General features: G+C 43.5%; 1 protein-coding gene and 1 non-coding gene across 2 annotated transcripts in view; both read left to right on the top strand.

The window, feature by feature from the left end:
• UBAP2 (ubiquitin associated protein 2) overlaps positions 1-18660 on the top strand; it is a 597209-nt gene that overhangs the window by 368743 nt on the left and 209806 nt on the right. The window contains 1 exon segment of the mRNA XM_029581175.1: positions 10459-10730. Coding sequence (XP_029437035.1) covers positions 10459-10730 — 272 coding nt within the window.
• LOC115082819 lies at positions 10876-10958 on the top strand. The gene has a single exon (XR_003854308.1). It is a non-coding gene; the product is annotated as a small nucleolar RNA SNORD121A (small nucleolar RNA).

The following is an 18660-nucleotide window of genomic DNA, read 5'->3' as shown; positions in this document are numbered from 1 at the left end:
GATCTGCTGCTGCAGGGGGACACCAGTGGTTTATCTGTTTGTAATTCTGCTAGTAGCTGTATTAGTTAGTAAGACAAAAATAAATAGTTAATTTAGTCCCATATGAGAAAGAAAATAGTTATGTACAAGTCGGCACGTAGCTTGCTTTAACAGTAAGAACGCAGCGACACAGTATTGCTTAAAGAAAGTACAGGTTTTTGGGCTGTTAGGTAGCCCCCCCTTTTCCTCCATGTCTTCTTTCCCTCCCTTTTCCTAAGTTGAAGTCTACAAGCTTCAAGGTCACCCACAAAATGGAGAAAAGGCTTAATTAAAAGTATGAGAACATAATTTACTTAAAGCCAGGTAGCAGATTCAGAGTTAAATCTTGACTTTGACTGGCAGCACAAGGAGGTTTTGCAAAATTTGAATCAAAAAAAGATCTGGCATATACCCAGATTAGTTTTGGTAAAACTAATCTATTAAGAAGTAGATTATAGACATAATATGAATTGCACACAGTATTTACAGGACCTTTTTATAGTGATCTAACAGTATTTTGTTTGTTGTCTGGAATGTTATTTTACATGATGATGTACAAAATGGAAATTACAGGAAGTGTACAAACCATAAGAAATCCTTCATTTTCAGAGTGGTCCTGCGACACACACAGTAGATTTTCCTTAGTTATTTTGGCAAAACTTCAGGAGTTAGAACAAAGAAAATTGTTCTGAGCATGCGCCAGCCAAGGACATAATATATGGATACGAGATGGGATCTTAGGGACTTCTGACTAGAACTGAAATGAGAGAAAAGACCTAGGGTCTCTGGTACTGTATTATAATTTATTTCTTCCCCAGACATTCTTATAAGCATTTGGTTTGTGCATATATTATACAGAAAACTATAGCTTTTCATACTTTCACATAAGCTGTAGTCAGGTGTCATTTTCTTAGTGTGTTTGTGATCCAGACTGCAAAGCAAATACCTCATTCCTCTATACATTACAGTAGCAAAGACTTTGTTGAAATTAAGGAAGACCATGATTTTCATAGCCTTCTTTTTGCGAAGACAGATTTGGTTTCCATTCTTGTGGGAGATGTTAGTCAGGGAACCAATCAGACTCTGTTTTTCCTTGCCCTCATAACTTAGAATCAGGGCAGGTTGTGCCATTCCAACCTCTGGTCCCTAATGCTCACAGCTTAGATTTTGAGCTTGAATCTGCAACCCCTTGTATTGTCTAAGGATGTGTGTTGTGCTTTTAGCTTCAAGAAAGGACTCCACTAGGAAACCCTATAGACTGAAGTGGAGTATTTGCCATGTGGTGTGAGCAAAAGACCCTAGATCCTTTCTCCTGCTACATACAAAAACTGTTTGAATACCTTCTACATTTATTGGACACTGGTCTCAAGACAAACTCTGTTAGGGTCCACTTTAGTGCAATTGATGCATATCATCACTATGTAGAAGGTAAGCCCATCTCTGTACAGCCATTAGTTGTATGGTTTATGTGGGGTCTGCTTCACTTGAAGCCTCCCCATAGACCCCTAGCTATATCATAGAACCTCAGTGTGGTTTTGGCCCAGCTGATGAAAGCTCCCTTTTGAGCTACTGCTCTCCTGTGACTTGAAGTACCTGATCTGGAAGATCGTATTTTTGGTGATGGTCACTTCGCGCAGAGTCAGTGAAAATTCAGGCTGTAGTAACTTATCCACCTTATGCTACGTTTTTCAATGATAGGGTAGTCCTGCACACACCCATCCTAAGTTCTTGTCTAAAGTGGTGGCAGATTTCGATCTTAACCAGTAAATTGTCCTACCAACATTTTTTCCCAGGCTGTGCGACCTGTTCAATAGATCCCTAGAAACGGGAGTGGTGCCGAGTGATTGGAGAAGAGCGGTGGTGGTCCCGCCTCACAAGAGTGGGAACAGAGAAGAGGCTGGTAACTACAGACCGGTTAGCCTCACTTCGGTGGTGGGAAAAGTAATGGAGTCACTGTTGAAAGAGAGAATAGTGAAATATCTACAGTCGGGAGACTTGCTGGACCAGAGGCAGCATGGATTCACCAGGGGAAGGTCCTGTCAGACAAATCTGATTGACTTTTTTGACTGGGTAACCAAGGAATTGGATCAAGGAAGAGCTCTCGATGTCATCTACTTGGATTTCAGCAAAGCTTTTGATACGGTCCCACACAGGAGACTGGTGAATAAAATGAGAAGCTTAGGAGTGAGTGCCGAGGTGGTGGCCTGGATTGCAAACTGGTTGACAGACAGAAGACAATGTGTGATGATAAATGGAACTCTCTCTGAAGAGAGAGCGGTGTACCGCAAGGATCGGTGTTGGGACCGGTCCTGTTCAATATCTTTGTGAGCGACATTGCGGACTGGATAGAAGGTAAGGTTTGTCTTTTTGAGGACGACACTAAGTTCTGCAACAGAGTGGACACGCCGGAAGGAGTGCAGAGAATGAGACGGGATTTAAGGAAGCTGGAAGAGTGGTCAAAGATATGGCAGCTGAGATTCAATGCCAAGAAGTGCAGAGTCATGCATATGGGGAGTGGAAATCCGAATGAACTGTAGTCGATGGGGGGGGGGGAGGCTGATGTGCACGGAGCAGGAGAGAGACCTTGGGGTGATAGTGTCTAATGATCTGAAGTCGGCGAAACAATGTGACAAGGCGATAGCTAAAGCCAGAAGAATGCTGGGCTGCATAGAGAGAGGAATATTGAGTAAGAAAAGGGAAGTAATTATCCCCTTGTACAGGTCCTTGGTGAAGCCTCACCTGGAGTACTGTGTTCAGTTCTGGAGACCGTATCTCCAAAGAGACAGAGACAAGATGGAGGCGTCCAGAGAAGGGCGACCAGAAAGGTGGATGGTCTTCATCGAATGACTTATGAGGAGAGATTGAAGAATCTAAATATGTACATCCTGGAGGAAAGGAGGAGCAGAGGTGATATGATACAGACATTCAGATACTTGAAAGGTTTTAATGATCCAAAGACAACGACAAACCTTTTCCGTCAGAAAAAAATCAGCAGAACCAGGGGTCACGAGTTGAAGCTCCAGGGAGGAAGACTCAGAACCAATGTGAGGAAATATTTCTTCACGGAGAGGGTAGTGGATGCCTGGAATGCCCTTCCGGAGGAAGTAGTGAAGATCAGAACTGTGAAGGACTTCAAAGGGGCGTGGGATAAACATTGTGGATCCATAAAGTCTAGAGGATGTGAATGAAGAGTGGGTGGCTCGCGGGAATGACGGCTACTGCCTGGAGATAATACCCTTATTCAATAAACATACACACGGTTAATGCGAATCCAACATTGCTCTAAGCTTCAACAGCACGAGGAAATGTGGAAAAAAGGATTTGCATTCACAAAAAATCGGGGAGTAGCTTGCTTGTTACGGCGGTTGCTACCCCAAACCAAATAAGCCTGATACTTCACTTTCAGCAGCATAGCTCTCTGCTTCAACGGCAGGGGAGAAAGGCTGATACTTCACGCATATCCAGCATAACTCTCTGCTTCAATTACAGGGGGAATGAAGAAAAGTGGATCTATATACAGACAACAACCAACAAGGACTGAATTACATAGTCTGGGTAAACAAAAAAGCATGGGTTTTAGCTTGCTTATTGCGGCGGTTACTACCCCTAACTAATTAAGCTAGATATTTCACTTAGATGCAGTTCCAACACTGCTCTCTGTATTAATGGTGTGGGTGGAAGGGAAATAGAACCAAAAGGTTACTAAGAGCCAAGAGTAACAGATAAGTATGAGAAAAAAAAAAGTGCGAAGCTTGCTGGGCAGACTGGATGGGCCGTTTGGTCTTCTTCTGCCGTCATTTCTATGTTTCTATAAGGTGAACAAGCCCTGCACAGGTTGGGACTGTAAGAGGAACTACTCCTTCTACTTGAAGTGTTCTGAAGCCCATAGAATGTCCATGCAGATTTTTGTTTCTTTTGATGTAATCAAGTTGGGGATCACCATTGCCAGACAGACTATTTCAAATTGGCTAGCAGCTTGCATTTCCTTCTGTTATGCCTAGGCAGGATTGAATCTGGTGAACCATGTCCAGGCTCATTCTGTCTGAGCCATGGCAGTGTCAGTGGCCCACCTACACTTAGCCCCATGGAGGAGATCTGCAAGGCTGCAATACAGAGTACTCTCCATTCATTCACATCTCATTACTTTCTGGATAGGGATGGCTGACACAACAGTAGATTTGGCCAATCTGTTCTTCATAATTTAAGGTGTGGACCCCCAATCCCTTCCCACCTAGGGCTCATTGGTTTTGTTCCATTCTGTCTCTCACAGGATAGGAGTAAAATATAAAAAGGGCTTGTTACCAACAAAAACACTGTACTTGATCCCGTTGGCACTGTTTTGTTTTTACCCTTTTTTCGTTGAGGGACAGCCTGTAGCTAAGGATTACCATTATGAAGATTGCCATCGTGCTTGTCCTTGGAGAAAGCAGAGTTGCTTACTTGCAACAGGTGTTCTCTGAGGACAGTATGATGTCAGTCCTGACAAAAGCCACCCACATCCCTGTGGAGTTGGTTTCTCCAACTTTATTTTTCATTCTTTGCTAAAAAGACTGAAAGAACCCTGCATGGACGTGTGGTATAATGGCATGCTCAATAGGCTCAGTTAAAGTTCTGGAAACTTTTACATAGTTTTTCAATGCTGGGCTCCATTACATGATGTTACCAATATGTGAGGACTGATATCCTGCTGTCCTCAGATAATACTTGTTACAAGTAAGCAACTCTGCCTTATTCCTATTTATAGGACTGCATTTGGGAATTCTAACTGTGAATTATAATCTTCTTATGTCTGTAGTCATCATATCTATCTGGCTTTTCAGTTTCTGTTCTTAGCAATTAGATGCTGTATTCCATGGCTGGTTTTTCATAAGTGTACAGTAAAAATAAAAGTTAAAAAAATTGAATGATTCCAAAAGCACAGTCTCCTACGTTAAGTGATTACCTTGTTCATTTATTGTAACATTCTTTTCATTTTGATCCCACCAGACTAGTCCAGACATGTCTGTTTTGCCTCTCCACCAGCAGTTGGAGACAGGGAACAACTAGATTGCTGACATTCCTTATTGGGTCTCATGCAGCTTACAACTCTTCAGTATTTCTCTGTCTCCAGTAGATGTAGACATGCCTGTGCAGATGTGGAAGGAGAGAAATTGCTCCTGGGAGGGATGGGCTTTGTTCTCCATTTTTGAGTAGGGTGGAACATGAACATTGATGGCTCCTGATTGCCTTTGGTCTGCGAGAGGATAGCCAGAGGAGTCTAGCTCCCAGTTCCCTACCTCTCCACCCTAACCCCTATCCCTTTAAAAATATATAAAATTAAGGTAAGGGTGAGCCAGGAAGATGCCAGGTTGACTGAGCTAGGCATGCAATGCTTCCTGGTTTGTCCTATGCACAAAACTTTTCAAAATAAGGAAAAGGAAGAAAGAATCAGCACACTTTCCTGAAGCATCCAAGGAGGAGGTGGGGCTGGGGAGGTCTTGACACTAGCTGGATTCAGACCTTGTAGGGAGTACCTGGGAAATTATTCCAACTACATGGATGATGTCCCCATCTGAGTGCAGTAAGCCGCCACAGGAAATGTTACTTCCTCTTTGTTTGACCTGTGTTGGGAGACCCGGTGTGGGTCCTATGGAGGCTGTATGACTTTGAGTACCCCATTTTTGCATGGACCTCACTTTCTACGAACTCATAGAGATTCGTTTACACATTCAATTTTGTCCAGGTTATTGGAAGTTCCTGAGGTTTGCCCTCTTGGTGGGAGGAGGGGATGATTCCAGTATGGGCACTTATTTTTTTTTTAGCCATAGCTCAATGGACTTTCTCCAAGATAATGGTGTTGGTGGCTGCAGCTATTTGCAAAGAAGGTTTAGTTCACCCCTATCTTGACAAGTGTTCAATATGTGCAGAATCGTTAGAGGAAGAAGCAAGTGTCTACCACCTGGGAGATCCATCTCCTTGAGCTTGGATGGGTGATAAATTTTGCCAAAGCAAGCTGGTATTGTCCCAGACTTGGAATATCTGAGTGCCCTCTTTGATATTTAGAAGGGGAAATTCTTCATGATGGTGGAAATGATCAAGTTCTGCACTTAAATTCGGAAACTGGTGGCAATGCAGGCTACCAGAGCCTGCAATTATTTGCTGGTCCTGGTGCCATGGCGACAGCCTTGGATTTGGTGCCATGGGCTCAAATGCCCAGGTCTCTCCTCTCTTGTTGGATAACTTAGCGTCAGGATTACAAGGTGAGGCTGCTGCTACAAGTTGTAACCAGAGCCAGCCTGACTTGGTGACTACCTGAGCAGAACCTGGCAAGGGGAGTAGAGTTAGAATCTTCCACCTGGATAACTGTGACAGATGCCAGTTTGAACAGATGACTAGCACATTGGAATGCTATGGGTCAGGGTAATTGGAAGCATAGAGGCAGGATGTTACTCAACTGCTTGGAAGCAAGAGCCGTAAGAAAATCCTTCCAAGTGCTCTTGCAAATGATTCACAGAGGGGGATACAAATTTTTTCAACAATGCCACTGCTGTGGAGTATGTGAATTGACAAATGCCAGAAGCCTTCAGGTAGCCCTGGAGATGTGGGTCTCTTGCTCTTGTGCTCAGAGAGGTATCTGTAGGCTCTCTTGGCAGCCCACATTGTAGGAATGGAAAATATGTGATACACTACTCCCAGAGGAGTGGGAGCAAGCATGATTTGCCTTCACGCTAAGTGCACATAGGTGAGGAAAACCTCTAAAGTTCATGAGCGTTTTCAGTCGAAGGAAGCCAGGCTCCTCAGGATTAGGTGCCTTATCTCAATCATGGTTGCTTCATGGTCTGCTACAGAGAATCAGGGTTCATTGGGGATTAGTAGTCCTGGTAGTTTGATTGGCAAGTCAACCTTGGTACATAGATCTCGTGAAACTCAAAGTCAGGGATACCCTGAAGCTTCCTCAAAGTGGGTGAAATGTTACTCCAGGTACTGGTTTGGATAGACAAGCTGTCTCCATTTTGTCTTATGGCCTAGCTATTGAGAGCAAAAGGCTGAGAAAGAGAGAGTACTCAAACATAATAACCACCCTGCTGCAGGAATTGAAGAGGTTGACCTCACTGGCCTATGTCAGAGTATGAAGGATCTTCGAGATGTGTTCTGAAAGAGGAGATCCCCCTTCAGTGTTCTAGTTCCATTGATCTGCTCTTTTTTGCAAAATAGACTTCAAAAGGTCTTAAGATTGAATTCCCTCATGATTTCAGGTGACAGCAATTTCCTGTTAGAGGCCTGGTTTAGGGAGTGTCCTTAACCTCTCATCCAGATATTTTATGCTTCTTGAGAGGAGCAAAGCATCTTCATCCTCCAGAGAGAGCAATTGTGCCAACATGGGACCTTAGGCCTTATGTGTTCTATCTGAAGCCATGAGGGTACTTTAATCAAGTATCTCATGTGGAGATCTCTAGTGGAGATTTGTTCAGCAAAGTGCATATCTGAATTGCTGACCTATCATACAGAGAGCTGTTTCTGAGCTTTTCAGGCACAGGATTGTCAATTCGTACAATACTGTCACCTTTGCCCAAAGCAGTGTTGCCATTTCATGGGAGTCAAGTAGTTTGTCTGCCAACTTTCGAGATGGCAGAGAGTAGTAGGGAGCTTCACCTCCTGATCTACATAGAATTCTACTAAAATACTTAAATATCACAAATGATCTCAGAAAGTCAGATCATTTTTTTCAATGCCCAGAAGAAAGACGAAGCTGCATCGAAGGCGACAGTAGTCCAGTGGCTTAAGGAGGCAATAGGCTCTATCTATGTCTCCAGAGGACTTGTGGTTCTGAAGGAGCTCAGAATTATCAGCCAGAGCACAAGCAGTTTCTTGGGTGAAATATCATGCGATTCTATCAGAGGAAATATGCAAGGTAGCAACCTGATCCTTCTTGCATTTTTTTTTGCTAAGCATTAATCCTTGAATATTCAGGCCAGATTGCAATGAAAAGGAAGGAAAATTTGGTCTTGCCTGCTCATTTTCTTTGCTTGAGACCTACCAGACCAGCCCAGGAATCCACCCAGTTTTTCCTTCTGCCTGCTCATCTAAAGAAAGCTTTCATCTGAATTATTGCACGTTCAGTGTTTTTGGTTTTTAGGTTTTAATCCCTCAGTTGGTGGTGAACCAATGACAGTCGGTGTCTGTTAACTCCCTTGCCCATTTAGGGGAGAGAATAGGTTTATTTTTTGGTTTTGATATAGGAAAATTGAAGAGCTGCATGCTGCGTGAGACTCTATATGGGGTGGTGATAGTGATCTAGTTATTCTACATTTCCATCTGCTGGTAGGGAGGCAAATTCGTGCATCTGGACTGGTCTGGTAAGACTCAAGGAAAGAAAAATAGCAGGTAAGAACCACATTTTTCCTTTTTTTTTTTTTTTTTGTCCCAGCAGTATCCACCTGCTCCTTTGGGTTTCCAGCTCATTTGAATCCAAACATCACAGACTGACACCATGAGCCTTCTTTTGCAACTACTTGTGTTTTCTCCTCCCCTACCTTCCCATTTTTATAACTGTTTTCAAATAATTTAGCTCAGTCTTCTGCCAGGGATTTTTTTGAAACTCTATAATCTAGGCTCAGTTTCTGGCCAGTAGGTCTTGGTATTGCATGATGACTAGGACCCCTAGTTGCCCCAAAGCTATGAATGCTTCCTTTGCAGCATCCTGAGCCCTGGCTAACCCAAGAAATGGAAAATCTGACCTAGGAATGGAATCCAGGTCTTTTGAACGGTAGCACACATCACTGCCACTGAACTGGCTTCTCAGTAACATTTTTTTTAAAAGTTGCACTGGCATTTCAAAATATGTTTTAAACTCTGGCACACTAACTACAAAGTAACAAAAACACTGAACAGGGTTATAGTCTATAAGTATTGTGCAATCGAATAGCTTGAGGAACACACATCAGCACACCTATCTTAACAGTAAAAGCAGAGAAATTATTTTACCACTATCTGTCTCTAAACTGGGATTTTCATCAGTGCTCTGAGCATATTGACTAAGCCAGTTTGGATTTTTAACGGTGTGCATGACTTGACATGTATGATTCACACAGCAGTTGCCACTATTTCCTTAACATGAGGTCAATATTCAATAAGATGGCGAACAGGAAAGTTATCTGGGTAAAGTTACCAGGATACCTTTTAGCTGAATACTCCAAGGAACTTATCCAGATAAGTGTTCCATGAAATATAACTCACTGAAGTTATCCAGATAAAATTATGTGAATAACTTTGTAGTTCACTGGCTTACTGAATATAGCAAAATACCTAGCAGGCCGAACGGCTCTCCATCCCATTTCTCAAGAAGATGTAAAAGTAGCATGGCCCGACCCCCATCCCCCCCCCCCCCCCCCCAATTCCTTACTTTTAGACCTAGTTAGGCTGCAAATGCTCACACCCTCCCCCCCCCCCCCCCCCCAAGCCCTCAAAAGTTCCAAGTAAGCCCAGCGGGAGAAGGCAAGGCTCTTACTTCCTCCTCCTGGATTGAGTACTTAATGCCATAGCTTTGACAGCTACTGGCAAATAAGTATTGATTTATTCACCTCACGCCAGCTGACAAGACATATGATTGGTCCATTCACTGACAGATGTGTGGCAGGGGTTGGGGTGGATAGCAGCAGCCTAATTTGGTTTTATGTTGGAATTGGGGTGCTTGGGCTGTGCTGTTTTTAAATTCTCGTCAGGGAAGGGGGATTCCTCAGCTCATGCTACTCTTGCCTGTTAGGTGGTTTGGTTTGTTTTTTAACTTACCTGGCTAGCTTTGGGACATTAGTTTTTCTGACCAACGCTAGCTAGGTACGTTTATATGGCTAGCGCTGAATATCAGCACTTGCCAGGTAAATTTTGGCTATTCTCCAAAAATGCACCCCCCTCCCTTTCACTGCCTCCCTTTTGTTTTTAATCCAATTAAATTTTAGCTGAATAATGATTTACCAACTAAAATTTCTCCAGTTGGCAGAGTGAGGATTAACTCTGGGTTTGTCCATCCAACTTCTGGAGCTAGCTGGACAAACCTTTTGAATATTGACCTACATGTTTCTACTCTACAATTTTTTTAAGGTAACATTGTGTGACATATTGTTTTTAAACATTTTAAGTACATTGTATATGTAATCAATTAGTTAGTCAGTTAATTATATGACATCCATCAAATAAGAGCACATCCAGAGCTTTGTGGTCTGTTTCCACTTTGTTGTAACAAATTTGGAAAAAAAACATGTGGCTTTTAAGCAGTTAACTGAGCAGATATTGCCAGTGAACTCTAAAACAATGATATGTAGACACCAGGAAAGCAAATTAACATTTGGGGAATCTAGTTAGTGTTGCTGCCTTTTGGGCATGGTTTTGGGTGTGGAGGTGGCAGTCCTAGAGCAGTGTGTATGACTGAACGTATACTTGTATCTCTTCCTAAATGCCACCCAGACTTTAAATCTCAACCCGAGCCCTCCCCAGTTCTGAGCCAGTTGACTCAACGCCAACAGCACACACCACAGCCGCTTCCTGTTCCACCTCCTGGACTGGAGTCCTTCTCTTCCCAGGTAAAGCTCCGAGAACCATCACCAGTGGACAGTTCTTCGGCTGTTGGCAAACTGTTGCAGCTCCCCAGCATGTCTGTGGATAACCAGGCGGCAGCTCTCCAGCAAACGCAGAAGCAGATTAAACCGCAGAAGCGGAGAATTCCCCCAGCTTCTAAGGTGGGTAACTCAACCAAAGCTGTGCTCAGCAAATGTAGGATCTAAGCAGCAGTGACAGCAAAAAAAAAAAATGCATTCCAAAATATGCCCAGGTTGTTCTAATGAATTCTGCTTATGGAAGATACAGACTGTGGTTTTATTTTAAGTTCAGAAGACAGTGATGTGGTCTGTTCCAAGCACATAACTGATTGATCTGTGTGGAAACATGATTTTCTGAGTTTTCTGAACATATGGTTAAAAACTGTTATATTTTGGTGCTTACAAGTATGGAAAAATGTCACCTTTCTGATGGCTGTTAAAGTATGACTGCATGAAATGAAAAAAGATAGTCCTCAAATAGAAGTGATGGTTAGAAGTAGAGCAGCTTTATTAGTGTTTTAGGATGCCACGTGTCCTTTGAAGTTGCTAGCTCCTGAATTTGGCACTGCTGCAAAGGTTTCTAAAGGCAGGGAGGAACTCACCACTGCTCATGATCATACCTACTGCTTGATTTGATCAGCAGTGGAAGTAGCCCCTGAAAATATTGTCTTGCTCAGTCACAGGTGAGCACTGCAGGAAATGCCAGAAACACATGGTTTGAAAAATTCCTCTAGGATTTGTTCACCAGAAGTGAAATGTACTTATGTATTCCAGCCACCACTGCCTTCCCTGTCCCCTCTTTCCTCAAAAAAAAATTTTGGGAGGGGGAGGAGGAGGAGGATAGAGTATATAGTGAGTGTATTTCTTCCCTGTGGAGTGCAAATTTCCCACCCCATTTCCATGCAGCTTTCTCCTCCACTCTTCCACCTCACCCAGGTACAGTATCTTTTTCCTCCTATCCCTACCCCTCACTTTCTTCTTCTTCCCCATTACCCCCTCCCCACATAGCTTTCTCTGTTTCTTCCCCCACCTGCTGCTGCAGCCTTCTTTCTGTTCTCTTGAGGCCTTGACTAGGACTCAAGATGCAGCCACCATCTCCTGCCAGGCCCTGATTGGTGCTGAAGGTATCACCACATCACATCTAAAGATCCTCTGTGTTTATTCTGTACTTTAAAAAAAAATGCTGATACCATTTTTGCCCCTACTTTCTCCTCAGAGAGGCTGTTATCCCAGGACAAGCAAGATGCTAGTCCTCACATATGGGTGACGTCACCGAACGGAGACCAGGCGGGAAAACTTTCTGTCAAAGTTTCTAGAAACTTTTGACTGGCCCAGTGAGGCCACTGAGCATGCCCAGCATGCTATGATATTCTCTGCCACAGGTGTCTCTCTTCAGTCTTCGTTTTTCCGCGCTGCAGTTAGCATCGCGGGTCCGGAGCCGTTGAGTGTTTTCTCAACTATTTACTCGACTTAATAGTCTTGACTTGATATTATCTGTCACAGAAAATCTCTCGGGGTTTTTTCTTCCCGGCCGGTAAGTAACCCAGCCTAAAATTTTCTGTTTTTGGAGACTTAAAATTCTCCTCAGTCGAATCGAATGCCGTCGATTCACAATGTCCACAGGGTTTAAAAAATGCCCTGTTTGCACAAGAAAAATGTCACTTACAGACCCACACACCGAATGTGTGATGTGTCTGGGCGAAAAACATGATGTGCACAACTGTCCACAATGCGCGGAGATGACGCCAAAAACCCGAAAAACCAGGCTCGAAAAAATGGAGCATTTATTCAGCCTGCAACTTATACCTTCTCCATCACAGTCGTCGAAGTCGTCTCCGGCTGGAGCGACTAAGCGCATAGTCCTTAAAAAAAACCTCGCCCGGGACCGTCGGGGGATCATTCGTCCCCTTCCTTGTCCTCGATGTCGACAAAATCGACTGAAAAATCAAAGTCGAAACATCGATACCGGCATCGAAGCCCCTCGTTGTCCGACCCGGCTTCCCAGGAACCCTCGACAGCGAAGCGGCCTAGACATCAGGAGATGTCGGAGTTTTCAACGCCTCGGCCTACCTCGACTCCATTGCCGGCACCTGATCCAATACAAGGTACATCTCAGGAACTTGTGCTTCAGCCTACGCCACCGCCCTCAACCGCTCTGAGCTCAACGGTTGCGCGGCTGGAATTGTCGGATTTAATCCGACAAGCGATTTCACAGGCTTTGAAGGAACAACTTGCAGTACCGACTTCATTGTCGATGCCGATGATTTCTACATCGATGCCGGCAAACTTGCCGATGCCGGGGTCATTCTTGACTCAGGCACAGGGGGATTCGACGTCGACACCAAAGATCATTACGTCATCGACGTCAATATATGCCCAAATACCATCCTTTTCATCGATACCGATAACTTCAATGATACCGGTATCGACACCGGCGGGACCACCCTCGACAACGACATCGAGACCACCGGTTATTTCCTCGATGACAACAGTTCCAGATGATACTGACCCTCAGGAGTTAGCACTTTTTCAACGCCTTTTACAAAAATATCAAAAAGTTGTCGACATAACTCCTCAGAAGACCATAGAAAATATTCCTCCAATGATTTCCATCGATGATCCTTTACCTGGACCATCAGGTGTGTCCACTAATTTAAGGAAAACCCCAAGAACTCCATATCAGGAACCGGATGAAGAAGATTCTTGGGATGACCAAAGATCAAACACTTCTTCTGAGGAGTTCATGTCCGAACCCTCACCTCCTGAAGTAAGGAAAAGATCCCCGCCAGAGGACTTATCCTTTTCCAGTTTTGTCCAAGATATGGCAGATACAATACCATTCAAGCTGTCATCAGAAGAGGATTCAAGACAACATACCCTAGAGGTGCTACAGTTTGTGGACCCACCAAAACAGGTTCTGGCAATCCCTATCCACGAAGTCCTGTTGGACCTACAACAACGAGTGTGGGAACACCCATGCACGGTTCCAGCAGTTAACAAACGTGTAGACACTACCTACCTAGTGCAGCAGGCACCAGGCTTTCAAAAGGCACAGTTACCACATCAATCTGTGGTAGTAGAATCTGCCCAGAAAAAATCTAAAAGGGTACGTCCACATTCTTCAGCTCCTCCAGGGAAGGATCATCGCTTTCTAGACTCCCTGGGCAGAAAAGTGTACCAAGGTGCACTTCTATCTTCCAGAATCTCTGCCTATCAACTGTATATGACACAGTATCAAAGGGATCTCTGGAAGCAAATGGAACACTTCACAAATTCTCTCCCAGAACAATTCCAAGAATCTGCGCAAACCATCATTGCCAAAGGCCTGGAGGCTGGGAAACATGAGGTAAGGGCTGCTTATGACAAGTTTGACACAGCCTCAAGAACAGCAGCAGCTGGCATTACAGCATGAAGATGGGCCTGGTTGAAGGCATCAGATCTCAGACCTGAAGTGCAAGACAAGCTTGTAGATCTGCCATGCTGTGGAGATAATTTGTTTGGGGAAAAAGTACAGGATGCTGTCCAACAACTTAAGGATCACACGGAGACCTTAAGACAGCTGTCACAATTACCTCAAGAACCAACAACTCAGGCCCCTAGACGTTTTCCTCATAGAGAACCTAGACGACCATACTACAGACCAAGAAGGTACTACAATCAACCTACTAGGGCTAGACCTTCTAGGCATACCCAGCGCTCTCAGGCCAGGCAACCAAGAACAACTTGTACCCAGCCTCCACCACAGACTGGTCCAGCTACGGGTTTTTGAACACAAATCCAGAGATCAGACCCACCCTCCTAAACCCCAAACAACACATACCAGTGGGAGGAAGAATTTCCTATTTCCACTCAAATTGGGAAAAGATAACAACAGACCAATGGGTACTTTCCATTGTAGCTCAAGGATACAAACTAAATTTTCTCTCAATTCCTCCAGAATTCCCACCAACTTCCTATCCACAACAAAATTCCCAAATAATTCAATTACAAATAGAATTATCCACCCTCCTGACAGCCAGGGCCATTCAACCAGTGCCCAGGTCTCAGCAGGGCAGAGGATTCTACTCCAGATATTTCCTCATTCCAAAGAAAACTGGAGGCCTACGTCCCATCCTCGACCTCAGAAATCTCAACAAATGTCTAAAGAAAGAAAGGTTCAGGATGGTTTCTCTAAGCACAATGCTCCCACTTCTTCAAGTAGGAGATTGGCTCTGTTCTCTGGATCTTCAAGATGCTTACGCCCATATACCAATATACCCTCCTCATCGCAAGTATCTGTGCTTCATGGTGGGCCTTCAACATTACCAATACAGAGTACTGCCATTCGGACTAGCTTCTGCTCCCAGAGTCTTCACCAAATGCCTGGCAGTAATAACAGCACACCTACACAAAGAAGGTGTACATGTTTTCCCATATCTGGACGATTGGCTCATCAGAAGCCAATCTCAAAAAGGAGCAATACAGTCTCTCAACCAAACTATTGCTCTACTGCACTCCATGGGATTTCTCATCAACTATCCAAAATCACATCTAACTCCAAACCATCTCCTACAATTCATTGGAGCGGATTTGAACACCAACCTCTTAAAGGCATTTCTACCAGAGGATCGAGCAAACACACTGTCTCTACTGGCAAACTCGATTCACTCCAAGAAACAAGCAACAGCTCATCAGTTTCTAACATTACTAGGCCACATAGCATCCACAGTTCATGTCACTCCTATGGCAAGACTGGCCATGAGGGTAACTCAATGGACTTTAAGATCACAATGGATCCAAGCCATTCAACCGCTTTATTCTCCAATTCAAGTAACCCACCAACTACATTCTTCTCTACTGTGGTGGGTGAACAAGGACAATTTGTGCAAGGGCCTACCCTTTCAACAACCAGTTCCACAAATAACTCTGACTACAGATGCATCCACCTTGGGTTGGGGAGCTCACATAGGGAATCTCCAAACACAAGGAACATGGACAAAGCTCGAAGCAACATTTCAAATCAATTTCCTGGAACTTCGAGCTATACGTTATGCTCTGCATGCCTTCAAGGACTGCCTTACAAACAAGACTGTGCTGATCCAAACAGAAAACACGGTAGCCATGTGGTACATCAACAAACAGGGAGGGACAGGCTCGTACCTCCTTTGTCAAGAGGCAGCTCAGATATGGGGTTGGGCCTTGAACAACTCCATGTTTCTCAAGGCCACTTACCTAGCAGGCATTCACAATGTAGTGGCGGACAGACTCAGTCGTCAATTCCAACCACACGAATGGTCCCTGGATCCCACAATAGTGACCAGGATATTTCGACGTTGAGGACAACCAACAGTAGACCTCTTTGCATCACATCTGAATCACAAAGTGGACCACTACTGTTTCCTATACAACCTGAACAACAGGCCATCCAAGGACGCATTTGCTCGCCCTTGGAACTCAGGCCTGTTATATGCATATCCTCCGATACCACTCATAACCAAAACTCTAGTGAAGCTACAACAGGACAAGGGGACCATGATTCTCATAGCCCCATATTGGCCTCGACAAGTATAGTTTCCCACACTTCTAGACCTCTCAGTCAGGGATCCAATTCGTCTGGGAGTAGCTCCCACTCTCATAACTCAGGATCAGGGTCGGTTGAGACATCCCAACCTTCAATCCCTATCACTGACAGCTTGGATGTTGAAAGCTTGATTTTACAACCACTCAATCTCTCATCCAACATATCCCAAGTTCTTATAGCTTCACGTAAACCTTCCACAAGGAAGAACTATGCTTCCAAATGGAAGAGATACACTTTGTGGTGCAGGCAAAACGACATCAATCCTTTCACTTGCCCTACAAAGTCTTTACTAGACTACTTGTACCATCTTTCAGAATCTGGTCTACAGACTTCATCTGTAAGAGTACATTTAAGTGCAATTTCAGCTTACCATAATCAGATAGCAGATGCACCTATCTCTACACAACCTCTTGTCAGCAGGTTTATGAGAGGTTTAATTCACCTTAAACCACCAATTAGACACCCGGTCACACCATGGGATCTAAATTTGGTTCTAACTAAACTCATGCGTTCTCCTTTTGAACCCATAGATTCCAGTGATCTAAAATTTCTTACATGGAAAACTATCTTCCTCATAGCCATTACATCAGCTAGAAGGGTTTAGTGAGTTACAAGCACTTGTCACATATGAACCTTACACTAAGTTCTTACATGACAGAGTGGTTCTCCGTACTCATCCTAAATTCCTCCCTATGGTAGTTACGGAATTCCACTTAAACCAATCTATAGTTTTACCCACATTCTTTCCAAGGCCTCACTCTCACCAAGGAGAAAGAGCCTTACACACCTTAGATTGCAAGCGTACTCTGTCTTTCTACTTAAACCGCACTGCAGTCCACAGGAAATCCAATCAACTCTTTGTTTCCTATGACCCAAACAAACCAGGTAAAGCAGTGGGTAAACATACTCTATCCAATTGGCTAGCAGATTGTATACAGTTTTGTTACGAACAAGCAGGCCTTCCTCTCCAAGGGCGAGTAAAAGCACATGCAGTAAGAGCAATGTCAACTTCAGTTGCACACTATCGTTCAGTGCCAATACTTGACATATGTAAAGCAGCAACATGGAGTTCACTTCACACTTTTGCAGCTCATTACTGTTTGGACAAGCAAGGAAGACAAGATTCAGCTTATGGACAATCTGTCTTAAAGAACTTGTTTCCAGTATAATTCCAACTCCTTCTACAACCAAACTGCTGTGATCTTCAGCTGCTTCATTTTCAACAACAACATTCCACTACACAATGACTCAGCCTCTAGCTTGCTAATCACCCATATGTGAGGACTAGCATCCTGCTTGTCCTGGGATAAAGCAAAATTGCTTACCTTGTAATAGGTGTTATCCCAGGACAGCAGGATGTAGTCCTCACAGAACCCACCCGCCACCCCGTGGAGTTGGGCCTTATATTTTTATTCTTATTTTTTGCTAATGCTTTTGCTACATACTAAACTGAAGAGAGATACCTGTGGCAGAGAATATCATAGAATGCTGGGCATGCTCAGTGGCCTCACTGGGCCAGTCAAAAGTTTCTAGAAACTTTGACAGAAAGTTTTCCCGCCTGGGCTCCGTTCGGTGACGTCACCCATATGTGAGGACTACATCCTGCTGTCCTGGGATAACACCTATTACAAGGTAAGCAATTTTGCTTTACATGTATCCACTATCCTTTTGGCAGAATTTCCTTAGGTTGCCATTCAGCTTATTCCCTTGATTCCTGATATTATCTCTTGTTTTATAACTTCCTTTATGGTATATGAGTATGCGTATATCTCCTTTCTGCTAGGGTATACCTATTTAGGTCCTTAAATCTCATTCCATAGGGCTAATGGGGCAGGTTCTGCACCATTTGGTAGTCCTCTTGAAGTGGAAAATATAATAATAAAAGAAGCCACTTCTAACTTTGTATATGAAAATATAGATTTATTCTGATTATGAAAATTTAGAAATTAATTGATTTGGACATTGCATACATAATATATTAAACTTAATAACAGATGACAAGTAAACAAGCCTTATCTTATTATTAATTACAGTTTACATAATGTATCCTGTATAAGTAGCTTCTCTCATAATATCGTCTTGGGTAAAATAGTGGTAATGTGGTGCAGTTCTAAATTCTCAACTTTCATCTCTGAATTGACACTTACTCCAAATCATCCTGATGGATTAAATTAGGGTAAGTGAGGAGACAGGATGCGAAGATGTCTTCTTTCTTCAATCTTTTCTTTATTTCTGATGATGCAATTTTAACAGTGCCTTATATAATTTCTCAGTGCCTTGAAAATGTAGTTGAGTGCAAGTGTCTTTTTCTGATTGGAATTATGTTCCAATCTTTTCTCTCATGAAAGGACTTCATGTACAACATCTTATAAGAAGAGCCAGGTTATATGATGCTGGCCACATACAGTCATGGCTATAATCATAGCTGTTTTATAACACTTAGCAACAAATGTCTATCTGGAGTATTTTTACCTCTGACACTGTCTCTGCATTTTCTTCTGAATGAAGATA

The sequence above is a fragment of the Rhinatrema bivittatum genome, chromosome 1, assembly GCF_901001135.1.
Source record: "Rhinatrema bivittatum chromosome 1, aRhiBiv1.1, whole genome shotgun sequence".
NCBI lineage: Eukaryota > Metazoa > Chordata > Amphibia > Gymnophiona > Rhinatrematidae > Rhinatrema > Rhinatrema bivittatum.
This window is presented reverse-complemented; position numbering and strand designations above follow the sequence as displayed.